General features: G+C 41.5%; 1 protein-coding gene and 1 pseudogene across 2 annotated transcripts; one reads left to right on the top strand and one right to left on the bottom strand.

Moving 5' to 3' along the window:
* The first annotated feature begins 11,927 nt into the window (after positions 1-11,927).
* Positions 11,928-15,602, top strand: LOC306666952 (zinc finger protein 462-like). The gene is given in 6 exon segments (XM_079149214.1): positions 11,928-13,963; positions 13,967-13,984; positions 14,017-14,163; positions 14,167-14,338; positions 14,341-15,180; positions 15,183-15,602. Coding segments are annotated over 6 exon segments (3,291 nt in total). The 5' UTR covers positions 11,928-12,172; the 3' UTR covers positions 15,506-15,602.
* A 2,346-nt stretch (positions 15,603-17,948) lies between these two features.
* On the bottom strand, positions 17,949-19,875 carry LOC306666613 (tyrosyl-DNA phosphodiesterase 2-like; annotated as a pseudogene). The gene has a single exon. The product of its transcript is annotated as a tyrosyl-DNA phosphodiesterase 2-like (transcript).
* Positions 19,876-20,182: the final 307 nt, after the last annotated feature.

The following is a 20,182-nucleotide window of genomic DNA, read 5'->3' as shown; positions in this document are numbered from 1 at the left end:
TCCTGTTTCATTCTTCCTGCTAAGGATTGCTTTAGCTATTCTGGGTTTGACATTTTCTATAGGAATGAAATAACACTTTAATGTGTTTCTAATTAAGAAAAAAATGATACAAATAAATTCTGATTGATTCAGAGTAATTAAACAACAGTCCATTCTTATCATCCTAAGGGTCTGATTAATTTGTAAGTGACTTGCTGGAAACTCAAATGTTGTTAAACAAAATTTGATCTTTGATAATTCAGCATCATTGTATGATCACCAATTATTATTTGGTATTATAGAAGGGTAAGTTATAGGAAATCAGGATAAAAAACACTCTGGATATTATTTTTTAAATCAGTCTAAATAATAATAAATCATCATCACAAGTTCTTACTATGTGGCAGGCACTGTGCTAAGCACATAATTCAATCCTATTTTTTCATTAAGAAAAATATGTGGCAGGGATCTATTAAACAAAATGTACTTTTCTTCATTAAATTCGAAGTGAGGAAGAGATCTTAAGAAAAACAACTTCTTTTTCCTCCTCCTCCCCTCCCCCTCCTCCTCCTCCCCTCTCCCTCCTCCTCCTCTTCTTTCTTCCTCTTCCTTCTCTTTTTTCCTCTTCCTCTTCTTTTCCTTCCCCTTCTTCTCTTTCCCCCTTTTTCCTCTTCCTTCTTCCTCTGGTTCAGGGGATTGAATCCAGGGATGTTTTACCAATGAACTACATAACCAGCACTTTTAATTTGAGGCAGGGTCTCATGAAATTGCTCAGGCTGGCCTAGAACTTGATTCTCCTGCCTCAGTCTCCAAATAGGTGAGATTACAGGTTCGTACCTCTGTGTCCAGTAGGAAGTGTCTTATTAAGGACATTTAATCTGACTGTGGAAAGCATAAAGAAAAGGCAGTGAAGAGAAAAGATCATGAGAACTAGAAGATTTTGTGAAACATTTTGGAAATTTTCTGGAGGAAAACAATTTTTTCTCCTTCTAAATTACCACATCCTAGAAGAACTTGATTACATAATGGTACATTTCTGAATCATTGATTAAAATCTATTGCTTCTGATTTTAGTCATAGGTTTTATAATGATTTAGTTCCCCAACCCTCATGTTTCATTTCTTTTTTAAGGCAAACTATCAACCTTTTTAAAAACATAAAAGTTCTTCGATTTAGAATTCATAAGAAAGTAAAATTTATTGTACACCATTGTTCTGTTAGAGCTAATGTATTTGGTCTTGATGGACCTGATTACAGATGTTTTTATGATCTTGTACAGTCTGTACACAAACTTAAGTGCATACAATAAATTTGTATCTCTGCGAAGTGTATATGTAATACTTTATTTAGAAATATAATCTAGGGGATTCAAGATGGCGGACTAGAGGGTGGCTGCGTTTCGTGTTGCTCCAGGACACAGGACTCAAGAAGAGGAGATATAGAGAGACTTGGGACCAACTCAAAGCAGCCGGGGGAGCGTCTCCCACTGGGCAGGCGTCCCGGACGGGGCAGGAGTCCCAGACGGGGCGGTAGCCCCGAAAGCAGGGATCTTTGCGAAGTAGAGCTGCCGGCGAGGCGCCCCTCCCCCCGCCGGAGCAGTGATCGCAGACAACTGGGAGCATTGGAGAGGTGGCTGTTCACCACAGCGCTTGAACTCGGCGCAACCCACCCGGGCTCTGGGAGGCTGCCCAAAGGAGAAGGTGCTCGGTGAGCTGTTTGGACTGAAAGCGACCATCCCTGAACACAGGGGGCTGCCCAGAGGAGAAGGAGAAATACGGGCTCGGCACGTCGCTTGGAATTGGAGCAGCTGTGCCAGGGCTCTGGGCGGCTATCCGGTGGAACAGCGTGGTGAGTGGTTTGGTCCCAGAGCATCCGCTCCTGAACACAGGGGGGTTGTCTGGAGAAGGAGGAGGAGCGAGGCGGGGTGCTTGGGCTCAAAGTGACTGCACCAGGGCTATGGGTGGCAGTCGGGACAAGAAGGTGCACAGTGAGTTCTTGGGACTCGTGACGCACCAGATCTCTGGGTGACTGCCTGGTGGAGAAAGAGGTGCGTGGTGGGTCACTTGGATTTAGAGCGACCGCACGGAACAACAGGTGGCTGCCGGAGGAAAAGGCGTGTGGCGGGTCACTGGGACTCGGAGCGATTGTAAGGGGCTCCAGGTGGCTGCTCAGAGGAGGGGCTGCATAGCCAGGCGAAAAGTGCAGAGCAGGGTCCTAGACGGCTTCTTGGTGGAAGAGCCCCACAGACAAACTGAGGGGCGGAGCGAAGGCTCCAGGACTGCAGGCAGCTTCTCTGAGGAGAGGCAGCCTAAGGAGATTCGTTTGAGAAGGGTGAGGCTTCCAGGCCCAGGAGGTAGGTCCGGGTCCCTGGGAACATTGCAGAAGAAGGCTGCCCAGCCCAGGCGGTAGTTGTGAATTGAATGGAACCTCTGGGAGGAAAACCGACCAGTGAGACCTCCCCACCGGGTGACTCCTCCCTGTCGGGTAAGGTTCTCCCAAAAGGACTGTAAAATCAGAGACACAGGCCCAAACTGGTCTTGCATCAGCCCACATCCTACTTCCCTTTTGGATGACCATTCATCAGCAAGTGAAGGTACCTCTGCCCACTAGCAGGGAATATACCCCACCGGAAGGCCACCACCCCTAGGGAGTCAGCTCCCTTGTGGAGCACTGCATTATCAACTTCCTCCAAGACTTCAGGCTACTGAAGACTAAGAGGGGATATAATAGAAATCTTCAGGGATATTATAAGACAATAGAGGAAATCTGCTATATCACAGCGGTCAACTGATACCTGAACAATATGAGAAAACAAGGAAAGAAAATGCTGCAAACAAATCTAGATGTTACATCAATGAAACCCAACGACAGCATGGCAGAAGAAATGACAGAAAGGGAGTTCAGAATGTACATAATTAAAATGCTCAGGGAAGCAAATGACGAGATGCAAGAGCAAATGCAGGCACTGAATGATCGCACCAATCGACAGTTAAAAGAGCAAATACAGGAAGCAAAAGATCATTTCAATAAAGAGTTAGAGATATTGAAAAAAAACCAAACAGAAATCCTTGACATGAAGGAAACAATAAACCAAATTAAGAACTCCATAGAAAGCATATCCAATAGGATAGAACACCTGGAAGACAGAACCGCAGACATTGAAGACAAAATATTTAACCTTGAAAACAAAGTTGAACAAACAGAGAAGATGGTAAGAAATCATGAACAGAATCTACAAGAACTATGGGATATCATGAAAAGGCCAAATTTAAGAATTATTGGGATTGAGGAAGGCCTAGAGAAACAAACCAAAGGAATGAACAATTTATTCAATGAAATAATATCAGAAAATTTCCCAAATCTGAAGAATGAAATGGAAAATCAAGTTCAAGAGGCTTATAGGACTCCAATACACAAAATTACAACAGACCCACACCAAGGCACATTATAATGAAAATAACGAACATACAAAAAAGATACCCATAGACTAAAGGTGAAAGGATGGGGGAAAACATACCATGCACATGGACTCAGCAAAAAAGCTGGGGTATCCATCCTCATTTCAGATAATGTGGACTTCAAGTCAAAACTAGTCAGAAGGGATAAAGAAGGACATTACATACTGCTTGAGGGAACCATAAATCAGCAAGACATAACAATCATAAATATCTATGCCCCAAACAGTGGCTCATCCATGTATGTCAAACAAATCCTTCTCAATTTCAGAAACCAAATAGACCATAACACAATAATACTAGGTGATTTTAACACGCCTCTCTCACCACTGGACAGATCTTCCAAACAAAAATTGAACAAAGAAACCATAGATCTCAAGAACACAATCAATAATTTAGACTTAACGGACATTTATAGAATATACCATCCAACCAAGAGCGAATACACTTTCTTCTCAGCAGCACATGGATCCTTCTCTAAAATAGACCATATATTATGCCACAAAGCTAATGTTAGCAAATACAAGAAGATAGAGACACTACCATGTATTCTATCAGATCATAATGGATTGAAGTTAGAAATAAATGAAAGAGTAAAAAACAGAAGCTACTCCAACACCTGGAGATTAAACAATATGCTATTACATGATGAATGGATAACAGAAGATATTAGGAAGGAAATTAAAAAATTCTTAGAGGTAAATGAGAACAAAGAAACATCATATCAAAATCTTTGGGACACTATGAAAACAGTACTGAGAGGAAAATTTATTTCATGGAGCGCATTCAATAAAAGAAGTAAAAATCAACAAATAAACAACCTAACACTACAGCTCAAAGCCCTAGAAAAAGAAGAACAGACCAACACCAAAAGTAGTAGAAGACAGGAAATAGTTAAAGTCAGAGCTGAAATCAACGAAATTGAAACAAAAGAAACTATACAAAAAATTGACAAAATAAATAGTTGGTTCTTTAAAAAATAAACAAAATTGATAAACCCTTAGCCACTCTAACAAAGAGAAGACAAGAGAAAACCCAAATCACCAAAATTCGGAATGAACAAGGAAATATCACAACAGACAGGATTGAAATACAAAACATAATTAGAAGCTATTTTGAAAATCTATATTCTAACCAAATAGAAAATTTCGAAGACATCAACAGGTTTCTAGAGACATATGAATTGCCTAAATTGAATGAGGAGGACATACACAATTTAAATACAACAATTTCAAGTAATGAAGTAGAAGAGGTTATCAAAAGCCTACCAACAAAGAAAAGTCCAGGACCAGATGGGTTCTCAGGCGAGTTCTACAAAATCTTTAAAGAAGAGCTCATTCCAATACTTCTCAAAGTATTCCATGAAATAGAAGAGGAGGGTACCCTCCCAAACTCATTCTATGAAACCAATATTACCCTGATACCCAAGCCAGATAGAGACAAATCGAGGAAAGAAAATTTCAGACCGATATCATTAATGAACATTGACGCAAAAATTCTCAATAAAATTTTAGCAAATCGCATACAAAAATATATTAAAAAGATAGTGCACCACGATCAAGTAGGTTTTATCCCAGGGATGCAAGGTTGGTTCAACATCCGGAAATCAATAAATGTAATTCACCATATCAATAGACTTAAAGTCAAGAATCACATGATTATTTCAATAGATGCAGAAAAAGCATTTGATAAAATACAACACCCCTTCATGCTCAAAACACTAGAAAAAATAGGGATAGTGGGAACATTCCTTAACATTGTAAAGGCCATCTATGCTAAGCCCATGGCTAATATCATTCTAAACAGTGAAAAACGAAAGCATTCCCCCTAAAAACTGGAACAAGACAGGGATGCCCTCTTTCACCACTCCTATTCAATATTGTTCTTGAGACTCTAGCCAGAGCAATTAGACAGACCAAGGAAATTAAAGGAATACGAATAGGAAAAGAAGAACTCAAACTATCCCTATTTGCAGATGATATGATTATATACTTGGAGGAACCAGGAAATTCCACCAGAAAACTGTTAGAACTCATAAGTGAATTCAGTAAAGTGGCAGGTTACAAGATCAATGCTCATAAATCCAATGCATTTTTATACATAAGTGATGAATCCTCAGAAAGAGAAATTATGAAAACTACCCCATTCACCATAGCATTGAAAAAAATAAAATACTTGGGAATCAATCTCACAAAAGAGGTGAAAGACCTCTACAATGAGAACTACAGAACACTAAAGAAAGATATTAAAGAAAACCTTAGAAGATGGAAAGATCTCCCATGTTCTTGGATAGGCCGAATTAATATTGTCAAAATGGCCATACTACCAAAAGTGCTATACAGATTCAATGCAATCCCAATTAAAATCCCAATGACGTACCTTACAGAAATAGAGCAAGCAATCATGAAATTCATCTGGAAGAATAAGAAACCCAGAATAGCTAAAGCAATCCTTCGCAGGAAAAATGAAGCAGGGGGTATCGCAATACCCGAACTTCAACTTTATTACAAAGCAATAGTAACAAAGACGGCATGGTACTGGTACCAAAATAGGTAGATCAATGGTACAGAATAGAGGACACGGACACAAACCCAAATAAATACAACTTTCTAATACTAGACAAAGGCGCCAAAAATATGCAATGGAGAAAAGATAGCCTCTTCAACAAATGGTGCTGGGAGAATTGGAAATCCATATGCAACAGAATGAAACTAAACCCATATCTCTCACCCTGCACAAAACTCAACTCAAAATGGATTAAGGACCTTGAAATCAGACCAGAGACTCTGCAGATTATAGAAGAAAAAGTAGGTCCCGATCTTCAACATGTCGGGCTAGGACCAGACTTCCTCAACAGGACTCCCATAGCACAAGAAATAAAAGCAAGAATCAATAACTGGGATAGATTCAAACTAAAAAGCTTTCTCTCAGCAAAGGAAACTATCAGTAATGTGAAGAAAGAGCCTACAGAGTGGGAGAATATCTTTGCCAATCATACTTCAGATAGAGCACTAATCTCCAGAATCTATAAAGAACTCAAAAAACTCTACACCAACAATACAAATAATCCAATCGACAAATGGGCTAAGGAAATGAACAGACACTTCACAGAAGAAGATGTACAAGCAATCAACAGATATATGAAAAAATGTTCACCATCTCTAGTAATAAGAGAAATGCAAATCAAAACCACCCTAAGATTCCATCTCACCCCAATTAGAATGGCGATTATCAAAAATACAAGCAACAGGTGTTGGCGAGGATGTGGGGAGAAAGGTACACTCATACATTGCTGGTGGGGCTGCAAATTAGTGCAGCCACTCTGGAAAGCAGTGTGGAGATTCCTTAGAAAACTTGGAATGGACCCACCATTTGACCCAGCTATCCCACTCCTTGGCCTATACCCAAAGGACTTAAAATCAGCATACTACAGAGATACAGCCACATCAATGTTCATAGCTGCTCAATTCACAATAGCCAGACTATGGAACCAACCTAGATGCCCTTCAATTGATGAGTGGATAAAGAAACTGTGGTATATACACACAATGGAATATTACTCAGCCATAAAGAATGACAAAATTATGGCATTTGCAGGCAAATGGATGAAATTGGAGAATATCATGCTAAGTGAGATAAGCCAATCTCAAAAAGCCAAAGGACGAATGATATCGCTAATAAGTGGAGGATGACACATAAAGGGGGGGTGGGAAGGGTTAATGTTAGGGTTAGAGTTAGGGTTAGGAAGGGGGGCAAGTTTGGAGGAAGGAAGTACTGTATAGAGGGTAAAGAGGGGTGGGAGGGGTGGGGGGAAGGGAAAAAATAACAGAATGAATCAAACAACATTACTGTATGTAAATTTATGATTACACAAATGGTATGCCTTTACGCCATGTACAGAGAAACAACATGTATCCCATTTGTTTACAATAAAAAAAAATAAAAAAAAGGAATAAAAAAAAAAAAGAAATATAATCTACTTGTATATGTCCTTTTGTAATCTGCAGTTGCTTATTCAGGGTTGCATAGTAATGACACAAAAGATCCACTGGTGACTAGTGGTATTTTAAGACTATTTTAAATTTATTTTTAAAGTTTTAATTGGTTTATAATAATTATATAAATAGTAGGCTAATTTTGTTCCTCAGTACCTCCCCTTGTCCATCCCTCCTCCCTCCCTCTGCCTTACTGGTCTCCTTCTATTATCATGAGATCCTTTTATTCTCTGGTTTCCATATATGAGGGAAAACATACATCCCTTGACTTTGAGTCTGGCTTATTTTGTTCAGTATGACACTCTCTAGTTCACATATTTTCCTGCAGATGACATAATTTCATTCTTCCTTATGACTGAATAAAGTTCCATATATAACACATTTTCTTTTAAAATTTGTTCTAATTAGTTATACATGACAGTAGAATGATTTTGATACATCATCCATAAATGGAGTATAACTTCTCATTCATCTGGTTGTACATGACTAGAGTTAAACCGGTTGTGTAATCATATATGCACATAGGGTAATAATATCTGATTCATTCTACTATCATTCCAACCCCATGCCCCCTCCTCTCCCTTCTCTCCTCTCTGTCTAGTCCAAAGTACCTCTATTCTCTCCACCCCTTACTGACACACATTTTATTCATCTGTCGTTGAATACCTAGATTGGCTCCATAACTTGGATAATGTGAACTGTATTGTTATAAACTTGGCTATGCATGTATCTCTAAAGTATTTCTATAACATGTTGACTTTAAATGTTTTTAATTTTTTGAGAAACTTCCATGCTGTTTTCTGTAATGACTGTACTAAATTACATTCCCAGTAGTGTACCAGGGTTCCCTTTTCTCCACATCCTCTCTAATATGTGTTATCTTTTCATTTTGACAATACCCATTCTAACACGTGTGACATGATATTTCATTGTGGTTTTAATTTACATTTCTCTGTTGATTAGTAGTTTTGAGCTTTTTTTAAATAATATCTTCTGATAATTTTTAGCTCTTTTGATAAATGTCTCTAGATTATTTGCCCATTTTTAATTCAGGTTGTTGCTTTTCTATGAAGTCTTAAGAACATCATAGATATTACTCCTTATAGATGTATGATTTACGAGTATTTTCTCCTATTCAGTAGGTTGTTTTTTCACTCTGTAAGTGTTTCTTTGGCTGTGCTAAGTATTTTAGTTTATAATCCAATTGTTTTTGCTTTTGTAGCTTGTACTTTTGGTGACCCATCCAAAAAAAAAAAAATCACTGAACAAACCATCATGTAGCTTTCCCCCGTGTTTTCTTTTTGTATTTTTATGTCTTTTGTTTAATTCTTCATTTTGAATTAATTTCTGAATACAGAGAGGACAGGATCTACTTTAATTCTTCTGCATGAATATATCCAGTTGTCTCAGCACCATTTGTTGAAGACACTGTTTTTTCAACAGTGTATTATTGCCAACACGGCAAAAAAAAAAAAATCAGTTGACTGTAAATGGGTGGGTTGATTTTTGGGCTTTTTATTTTGTGTGTTTGGTTGTGATTATGTTTTTATGCCAACATCACACTGTTCTGATTACTACAGCTTTGTTGTAGACTTTGAAATTGGGTAGTGTGCTGTCTCCAGCTTTGTTCATTGTGCTCAAGATTGCTTTGTTTGGGGTCTTTTGTGATTCCCTATTAATTTAAGAATATTTTTTCTATTTCTGTGAAAAGTGTTATTGGAATTTTGATGGAGATTGCATTGATCTATAGATTGTTTTGGGTGGTATAAACATTACAAAAAACACCTATTCAGCCTGGCTGCTCCATGGAGTGAAACCAAGAAAGCATATAGGCGGATTCTCAGCAAAGCAGGTGAACAGCAAAAAAAAGTGGGGGTATTTTACTAGAATTTAAAACTGGACATTCAAAGCAGAGCTGGGTCTCTGGATATTGGATATAATAAAATAAGGAAGAAATCCCCAGCAGCACAACCACTGCTGCAGCCAGGCTGGAAGCACCAGCCAGAGTGGTCCTTCCATTAGCACTGAGCCTGCAATAAAATAATTTTAAAGTGGCTCACCTTTTAGTTAAACAAAATAAGCCATTGACCAGTGGGTGAGTTAAAATGTGTTTGAAACAGCCAAAAAAATACCTCCTGAGAAAATAAACTTTAGTCTTTTACTAAGAACATTTTTTTTTTTTTTAGTTGAAGATTTTGGGAGAAATGTCATTAGTTAATTAAGAAATCAAGACATTGTTTTTCTTACCTCTGAATTTGATCTTTAACTTGTAAAGTCTACATATGCATATCTTTAATATAAATGCCACACATTTTAAAATAGATTTTTCTCTGAAAGCAATTATGTGCTTTTATGTGATATTCAGATTATTTAGTTTGAAGGAACATCGATATAAATAGTTGAGATAAATTCCAGGAACTAACATAATGGAGATGAATCTTTATTTCATCTGTCTGTAATATTACTCAACTATATTCCAAGTCTTTACTGCTTTCATTTATATTTTACCCTTTTTGATTCAGACCAACAATTCTCTATTTCTAGGTCAAATTTCTGATGGAGAGAATTGGATTTACTTACATGATTACTGTCAGTACTATTTGAAATGGAGTCTGCTAGTCCTTCAACTGTCCTCCGAGTGAAGGGTCGGTCCTCTTGTATATTGGTTTCTTTGGTCTTAAACCCAATCCCCTTTCTCCAGAAGTAACAAGATCATTGTCTTATCTATCGAGTACAACAAATTTTTTCACCCAGTATCACACTGTAAATGATCTGGTAAAGTTCAGCAACAATGACCTATTGCTAATTCAGAAGCTCATTATTCGATCAATGCTCTTAAACTTTCTAAAGCAGTTATAGCATTTACCACCCCATTATTCTTTGACTATAACATGATTTATCTTTCTAAAACAGCACTGTTTCTTTCCTACATTCCCTTTTACCTCTCTGACTCTCATTTTTATCACTTTTGTCCTTATTTTTTTCTACTACTGAATGTAATTATAACTTTGACATTGAACACAATGAGAAAATTTTTATTAAACTTAAAAAGCAATATTTGTAATTGTTTGCAATTTCCAAGCAATATATAATCATCACTGAGGACGATAACATAGTAAATTCTATTTTATTTCCTATTATATTTGCATACTTTTAGTTTCAAAAAATATTCATTAAAAATAGAAAAATGCCTCTGTGTAGGGCATGGTCTTTGTACAAAAGAAAAACACAAGAGAAACTTACCTCTGGACTTCAGCTGTTCTACTGAAATAAACAAACCAAATTTTGTTCTTTTCTCTACCCCAACTTCACAAATCTGACTCTCCTAAAGTAATCTTCTTCCATCCTTTTCCTTAGGTCATTAGAAAATCATTTATTTTAAAAATATAACCAGAAATTGTCACTTGAGAAATGTGATATTGACTTTTTTTTTTTTTTTTTTTTTTTTTAAACCGAGCTCCAGTACCAAGCAACAAAACTCTAGATCCGATTCCGAGGGAGAAGACTTCAAAATACGTGCCAGCAATGGACAACTTGAGCTTCTCACTGGAGATACTCACACCGCAAACTGGAAAGGAATTAAAAAGCCCCACGTGGTTGATCTGGGTTTAGACTTGCAATCTCCAGTTCTCCATGTATGTTCTTTGCAAAGATTGGCCTCTAGATGGATGCGTGTGAGGGACGCTCTGGGGCCCCGGGCTCGGTGCCTCGGGCAGGGCTGATGGTGGGAGCGTTATGAGCAGCAGCAGGGCAGGGTCCTCACTGGGGGCTTCCTCTGCCGGCCGGGGCTGCCGGGCGCCTCCGGGACCCGAGCGCGCAAGCCTAGGGCCAGCGGCCGCGCTCCTCGCACCGCCTTCTCCTCAGGTCTTTATTCATCTCATCTCCCTCTTCCCCTTCTCCTCCTCCTTTGCCTCCTTCTCCTCCTCTTCCTCCTCCTCCTCCACCACCACCAGCACCAGCACCACCACCTCCTCCTCTTGCATCTCACTGGCCTGGCTCTGTGTTGCTCTGAGTGACAAAGACAATGTCCCAGCCTTAACTTTGCAACCACCTTGCCTCCTTCTGGGGTTCAGCAGGCGGGGAGGGGGGACAGCAGCCGCAGCCTCAGCATCTCCTCCAGCTTCTCCTTCTGCGCTTCTCCAGCTCTTGGAGAATTCTTCCCCTCCCCCCCTCCCCCCGTTCCCCCCAGCCCTTCCCTCATTTCTTTCTTTTTCCCCTTCCTCTCTCCTGCACGTTGTTGTTGTTATTAGAAAGGCTTCGCGCACCCCCTGGTGCTCCGGCGTTTTGTGTGGCAGGAGAAGATTGTCTTCCTTCTCTCTTTCTGTCTTGCTTTCTCTCTCCCTCTGGTTGCTCATTATTCAGAGAGAGACACAGAGGGAGGGAGAGAGAGAGAGCGCGCGCGAGGGAGAGGGAGGAGAGGAGAGAGAAGAGCAGAGTGAGGGGAGAGAGGGAGAGGGAGAGGGAGGGAGGGTGAGAGGAAGAGGGAGAAAGAGACGGATATTTCAGGTCATCTGCAGCTGCAGCGAGTCTGAGGAGCCGAGGAAGGCAGGGAAGATGGCGATCCTCCATTGCTGAGACCCGGCAGAAGCACATGAGACTCCCAAACAACTTCCACAACAATAACCCGAGCAGGAAGAGGAGAAAGAGAAAGAGGATAAGGAGGCGGTGGGGCTGGAGAACCGAAGCACCTCCCGGCGCCGGGAAGCTTCTTCTGTGCCTAATGTGAGAGGGTAGACCTGGATCATGGAGGTGCTTCAGTGTGATGGCTGTGATCTCAGAGCCCTGTCTTATGAAGATCTCAAGGCACACATTCAGGATGTCCACACAGTATTTCTGCAGCCAACTGATGTTGCTGAGGACAATGAGGATGAGCCACGATCCGGGTCTATGAATGCCAGTAATCAGACGGAGGTGGAGTTTTCTTCCATAAAGGATGAATTTGGAATTGCGGAGGATTTATCAGGTCAAAATGCAACTGCATTGGGGACCGGAAGTTACTATGGCCACAGTCCAGGATATTATGGTCAGCATATTGCCCCTAATCCCAAACCAACAAACAAGTTTTTTCAATGCAAGTTCTGTGTACGCTACTTCAGGTCAAAAACCCTCCTCATAGAACACACTAGGAAAGTCCACGGGGCTCAAGCTGAAGGGAGTTCAGCAGGACCCCCCATCCCAGGATCCTTAAATTATAATATCATGATGCACGAGGGATTTGGAAAGGTCTTCTCTTGCCAGTTTTGCACATATAAGTCACCGAGGAGGGCAAGAATAATCAAGCACCAGAAGATGTACCACAAAAACAATCTGAAGGAGACCACAGCTCCTCCACCTGCTCCTGCTCCCTTGCCAGATCCCGTGGTTCCTCCTGTGTCCCTGCAGGACCCCTGCAAGGAACTGCCAGCAGAGGTGGTAGAACGTAGCATCTTAGAATCCATGGTCAAGCCTTTGACTAAGTCTCGAGGCAACTTCTGTTGTGAGTGGTGCAGCTACCAGACGCCCCGCCGAGAACGCTGGTGTGACCACAAGATGAAGAAACACCGAAGCATGGTCAAGATCCTGTCCAGCCTCAGGCAGCAACAGGAAGGGACTAACCTACCCGAAGCGCAGAACAAGAATGCCCCCAGTCCCCCGTCCAACTCCACCTATCTGTCCATGAATGCTGCAAGCCGGGAGATGCCCAACACTAACGTCTCCAACTACAGGGGCTCCATCGGCAACTCCATCATGAGACCCAATTCTTCAGCTTCCAAGTTTTCGCCCACGTCTTACACTCAGATGAAGCCGAAGTCACCTCATAATTCTGGCCTTGTTAACTTGGCAGAGAGATCCCGTTATGGAATGACTGACATGACCAATTCTTCTGCTGACCTGGAAACTAACAGCATGCTCAATGACTCTAGTTCTGATGAAGAGTTAAATGAAATAGACAGTGAGAATGGCTTAAATGTTATGGATCACCAGACATGGGGCCTGTCTGCAGAGCAGCTGATGGGCTCCGACGGCAACAAATTGTTGGAGACCAAGGGGATTCCGTTTAGAAGATTCATGAATAGGTTCCAGTGCCCCTTTTGTCCTTTCTTTACCATGCATCGATGTAGCATCTCCCGTCACATAGAAAACATCCACTTATCTGGAAAGACAGCTGTCTACAAATGTGACGAATGTCCGTTTACTTGCAAGAGCTCTTTAAAACTCGGGGCTCATAAACAGTGTCACACGGGTACCGCATCAGATTGGGATGCTGTGAACTCCCAGAGTGAAGGCATCTCCTCCTCGCTGAATGAAGGTGTGGTGCCCTACGAGAGCTCCAGCATCAATGGTAGGAAGTCGGGAGCCATGTTGGATCGCATGCAGCAACAGCAGCCACCCCAGCCGCCGCCGCAGCTCCAGCCACATCAGGTGCCACCCCAGCCACAGCCGCCACCCACGCAGCCACCGCAGCCTCCCACCCAAGCCCCGCCCCTGCACCCCTACAAGTGCACCATGTGCAGTTACTCCACCACCACCCTGAAAGGGCTCAGAGTCCATCAATAGCACAAACATTCATTCTGTGACAACTTGCCAAAATTTGAGGTGGCCGTGTGCTGCGTTCTCACAAGAGGAGCCACCTGGCCCTGGCCATGTTTACCCGCGAGGACAAGTACAGCTGCCAGTATTGCTCCTTTGTCTCTGCCTTCAGGCACAATTTGGATCGCCATATGCAAACCCACTACGGACACCATAAACCATTCTGATGCAAACTCTGCTCCTTCAAGTCCTCGTATAACAGCCAGCTGAAAACACATATACACAAAGCTCATGCTGGTGAACATGCCTACAAGTGTTCTTGGTGCTCATTTTCCACCATGACAATCAGCCAGTTGAAAGAACACTCCCTCAAGGTCCACGGAAAAGCCCTGACCCTCCCGCGCCACGGATTGTCAGTCTCCTCTCCTCACATGCCCACCACTCCTCCCAAAAGACAACCCCAGCCGAAGAGGTGGAAGACTCCAATGACTTGTCATACTCAGAGCCCCCAGATGTTCAGCAGCAGTTGAACCAGGCAAGGAACAACAGCCGTGTGAGCCCTGTGCCTCTTTCCGGGGCCGCTGCTGGCACTGAGCAGAAAACTGAAGCTGTTCTTCACTGCGAATTCTGTGAATTCTCCTCTGGCTACATCCAGAGTATCGGGCGCCATTACCTGGACAAGCACGGTGGAAAGAAGCTTGTCAAGTGCAAAGACTGCTCCTTTTACACAGGCTTTAAATCTGCTTTTACTATGCATGTGGAAGCTGGGCATTTGGCGGTTCCTGAGGAGGGCCCCAAAGACCTGCGCTGTCCCCTCTGCCTCTATCACACCAAATACAAACGCAACATGATCGACCACATCGTGCTCCACCGAGAAGAGCGGGTTGTCCCCATTGAAGTGTGCCATTCCAAGCTGTCCAGGTACCTGCAGGGAGTGGTTTTCCGCTGTGATAAGTGCACCTTCACATGCTCCAGTGACGAGAGCCTTCAGCAGCACATAGAAAAGCACAATGAACTGAAGCCCTACAAGTGCCAGCTCTGCTACTACGAGACCAAGCACACGGAGGAGCTGGACAGTCACCTGCGGGATGAGCATAAGGTAAGCCGTAACTTTGAGCTGGTTGGACGGGTTAACTTGGATCAGCTGGAACAGATGAAGGAAAAAATGGAGAGCTCCAGCAGTGATGACGAGGACAAGGAGGAGGAAATGAGTGGCAAGGCCGAAGACGGAGAGCTGATGAGATTGGTGACTGTGGGACTCCTATTAACACTGAGAAGCGTTTTCCGTGTGAATTCTGTGGACAGGCATTTTCACAGGGCTCTGAGTGGGAGAGACACGTGCTAAGACACGGCATGGCATTGAATGACACCAAGCAAGTGAGCAGGGAAGACATCTGCCCAAAGGAGATGGTTACAGAGGACAGCATCAAGATGCCCTCCATAGAGGAGAAGGAAGATGACGAGCCAGTTGGAATAGACTTTTCCCTAAAGAGTGAAACAGTAGCCATCTGTGTAGTAGCTGCTGACAAATCTCTCCTAGAGAATGCAGAGGCCAAAAACGAATAAGAGTTTGGTGAAATTCTTAATCAAACCTTACTTGAACCGTGATGAAAAAGTGGGCGGGCCGGCGAGGGCTGAGAGGGAGGGACAGATAAAGAGAAGACAGAACAAAGCTGCTTTTTAGGACTGAACAATCTATTTTCAAAGCACTGGTACCTGTGTGAGTGAGTATGTAAATTAAAGTTATTTAAATGGTTGGAAAAAAAAAAACAAACTCTAGATCCAGTGTTGTCAGAGAAAAGTATTGTGCCATCCCTTCCTTTGAAATTACTTCTGTATTGAGAAATTCAAAATATGCTCATTATTCTTGAAAAAATGATAAAATGTTTTGAGGAGAGGGAAAGGTCCCTTCAGATCATGTAGGGGCTTATCATTTTCATGTGATTCATTAGAGATAACACAAATGATCATGATCATAATTGCAATACTGATCAGGCATAATTTCTTTATTCCAAGGTAGATATTTGAAAAAGAAAGCCTAGACATTTCTATTGTTGATTCAAAGATCCAATTTATCAACCCAGATGTCTGTCAGTAGATGAATGGATTAAGAAATTGTATACACACACGCGCGCACACACACACACACACAATGGAATTTTACTCAGCCATAAAAAAGAATGAAATGATGGCATTTTTTGGTGAATGGATGGAAATGGAGACTATCATGCTAAGTGAAATAAATCAAACTCAGAAACTCAAAGATCAAATGTTTTGCTTCATATGTGGAAGCCAGAGTAAAATAAAGGAAAGGGTGAGGGAAGGATAGGATAATATAAAGAACCAATCAAATGTAAATTAACGAGTGAAAGGAATCAAGTAGAATGGAGGAAGAATAGGAAAGGGGAAGGAAAAAGGGGAAATCATGAACCGAAATGAATTTCTATGCATGTGTGAGTTGGGATGAATCCAACTATTATGTATAATTATAAAGCTTTCATTAAAAAATTCAGTGCTGCTTTTGTAAATTTTGTTTTTTCCCTTTCAAAAAGATGCTACACATATAGTCATTCTTAGGTCTCCTTCAAAGACCAGAGGTCCCTCATCTCTTTTGAGGGAGGGGATACTGAGGTAACTCTGTGAACAGCTTGGGTTAATTGACTTGTGACTTGGTGAGGCTGAGAAGGACCTCTTTTCTTGGGTAGAAAATGATCACTAAATGTGTCACCTCAGTTGGGCCAGAGTGAGTAGAGGAAGCTATAAGACTATAAACAATTGAGAGTTAGACTATCTAGGGAAAAATTGTATGAACTCTTACATGAGGGCTACTTCAATGCTACTCTGCTGATGGCCAGAATTACATTTTTCTCTTCCTCTGTCATGGGTACACCTTCGTGACCTGTAAACTTGGTAAAATGATGATTTATTTTTCCAAACATAAAACTTTAATAGTTTCCTCAGTTTCATATATAAGCTTTTCCAGTACTTACTTAGAACCAGAAGCATAACCACTATAGGCTGGAACTCTACTCCACTCCTAATGCTTCCAATTAGTACACATTAAAATGTTTTTACAATGAATATTAATAGCCTTTTAGACTTCCATAGCAATGTGTTCTTTACAAGAAACTCTTCTTTTATCATTATGTAGGTTTGTAGCAGGTATGAGACTGTCTGTTTTCAATCCTAAAATGTGATTTTTCACTACCTTTGGAATGTCAATATCACAGTTCTCAATTTCTGGTTGTATTTTTAAAATAAATGACTTTCTAATGACATATGGAAAAGGATGGCAGTAAGATTATTTTAGGAGAGTCAGAATTGTGAAGTTGGAGTAGAGAAAAGAACAAAATTCAGATTATACAAGAAGTATCAAAGATAGGAGGAGAAATATATATATTTGCATGTATAATTATATATATAATGTATAATATACAAAAACAAAGATGCTTCCTATTTTTGACACTATATATGTGTGTATATGTATATATATATTTGTGTGTGTACATATATATATATACACACATATATATAAAATTAGAGTGCAGTAGAAGTGAGGAAGAAGAATTAGGTGGAAGAGAAAGTGATATTTAATGGGAGGCCAGTTAGTGAACTAATAATTTAGGGACAAGAGAATGAAAAGAAATGAGGAGTCACATTGATCAGGACTAAGAATAACAGATTCAACTCTCAAGTTCCGTACCTGGGGTCTGATCTTCGCGGTTCAAATGCTTTTCTTAGAGGTACTAGACACAGGTTTATACATGTATATACACAAGCACAAGTAATAGAAGTAACTAAAAACTCACCTTTGTATTTTCCATGCTTCATGGATAATTTTCTGTGGTAACTTTTCAGCTGAGTCACCATCTCTGAAAGGAATTAGTGTTGCCTCTGGCCTATGAGGAATTCCCACCTATGTTCTGATCTGTGTTTCCAGAGAGGGAAATAACTGTGCTCCCTGTACAAGCAGAAGGAAGATACCTATGGCAATATTTCTTTTTTTTTTTTCTATAAACAAATAAAATTCTTTATTTACAGTACATTTCTCTTGGGGTTATCCACTCCCCCACACACTTGAAAGCACATTTAAACTACTCTTTAAGAAAACAGTACTTTTATTCACTTCTTGTAAAATAGTTCCATCTTACAAGTAGCAAAACTAAAAGGTTATTCCTCTTTATGTATTTATTTTTCTCTTAGGAAAAAAGATCCATGCTGCTATAAAACTGATTTCAATGATTATCAAGTCTAACTTTCCCTCTGTTGGCAACATACAACTACACCACTAATCTGAAAAGAGTTAAGGGATTTTAAATCAGAAGGTTTCATTTACAGCTTACAAATTATGTAGTATTAAGTCTGATGCAGGACAGCTGTCACCTTCCTAATAGCACATGATCATGGCTTTTTCCTTTGAGATTATCTGGATTTGTGAAATATGGTAAGAGATCCAGACCCAGAAACTCAGTAACTTTTTTTTTTTTTTTTTTGATGGCTTTTTAAAATCATTGCTATTTTGGTGCTTGATTGAAAAGCACTATGAAGGTCAGCAGTCCTGGGACCAAGTGGCTCCTGGTGGGAATGCAGCTGAAGCTATGAACCCTGACAGAGCTGGGAGGATGTGGGCCCTCCCCTAAACAGCCTCACAGATGAACACACGCATGCTTTCAACAGACATTAATATTTAACTTGGTTGGAAACCTGAGAACATAATCTATATGATAAAATCCTTTTTTTCCCCCTGAAACCATTTTCCAGTATATTAATTCCTCTATATGAAACCTACCTTTCCAGATAGGTGGAAATGGAACCTGCAAAAATTCAGAAGACTGCTCAAAACATTTACATCTGCATTTGAAAACATCTCACAAGATCACATCTAAGTTGCACAGAAGACCCCAGTGATCACTAGGAAATCTACCACAGTCCAGCTTCTCCAACCCAAGGAGGTCCAGACTTCGGGGAACAATGTGGCCCTCTTCTGCTGCTGCTCTGAAAAATATCCGATCAAAACGAAGCTTACAAGTGGCAGATATCCCAAGATTAGAGTTCACCTGTGTGTCCCATGTGTACTGGCAATGCTTAGGTTTGCCCAAAAACTCCCAGACATCCAAGATGTTGTCAGGTAACCCGCCACATTTAGTAACTTCTTGATCCCGTAAATTTGTATCTCCTGCAAATATAACCGTGGCTGATTCTGGAGCCTCTTGCATTTTCTTTAAAACCATTTTTAACTGACTTATTCGTTCCTTGGCATGCCCTCTGGTGCTCTCCAAATGGGAAGTCATAAGATAAAGGTCATTTCCAGACAAACTCACATGCACACACAAAAGGTTTCTCATCATTTTGGTACTTGGAAAAGGAATAATCTCTTGGCTTTTTAATTTCACTCTTGATTTCTTCAACATTATAGCTGTGAAATATCCTTCTTCATGACAAAGTTAAGTAGGAACACACCCCACGAGCCCTCTCCTGCAGGCTGTTCAGATCCAACCCATCAATATTTCAGGTAATGAGAGAGAACATGCTGCCATCTTCTTGCTGAGTATTTTCAGACGAGTTGATTTTTGAACTCGTGGAATCAGTTGTTTCTTCACTGGTTAGGTCAACGAAGGCAAATGGACTTGATTCCACGAGCAACAGAGCAGGAACTGGGGACAGAGCACAGGCCTGGGGCTCCGCGGCGACCCCAGGGCCGTCCTCGGCGCGGTCCTCCACCGGCGGCTCGAGGTAGGCGTTCAGCGCTCTTTCCATCTCCCAGTCGTTCTCGGCCAGGTAGCACTGGGCCACGCCGGCGTCGCAGCGCGCCACCGAGGCGAAGTCCTCGCACAGAAGCCGCCGCCACTTCCCCTCCGGTTCGCCCTAGTCCCGCGCCGCTGCCAGGGAGCCCCCCGGCTCCATCGCCCGCGCCGCCCGCCGACCTTGCGCGCTCTGCGCAGGCGCCGCCGTGCTGGTGCTCCCGGTCCGCCGCCCGGCCAGAAACGCGCCCCGCGCTCCTGGCCCGCTGCGCACCTATGGCAATATTTCTGAACCAGAAAAAAGCTCAGTCTCACAGTTCAGACTTTGCAGCCAAAGAGAGTATGGAATTAACCCACAAGCCGGGAGGGAGACTCGGACTCTGGACCTCATAGGATCGTAAAACAATATTTTAGTTGCAAGGATTTATTTGTTTATTTGAATGCATGTGTAAATAATCACACATGCACACACACACACACACGCACACACAATCTCAATACA

Source organism: Sciurus vulgaris (assembly GCF_902686455.1).
Source record: "Sciurus vulgaris genome assembly, chromosome: 7".
Lineage (NCBI taxonomy): Eukaryota > Metazoa > Chordata > Mammalia > Rodentia > Sciuridae > Sciurus > Sciurus vulgaris.
The sequence above is the reverse complement of the archived record's forward strand: the minus strand, read 5'-3'. Positions and strand labels throughout refer to the sequence as shown.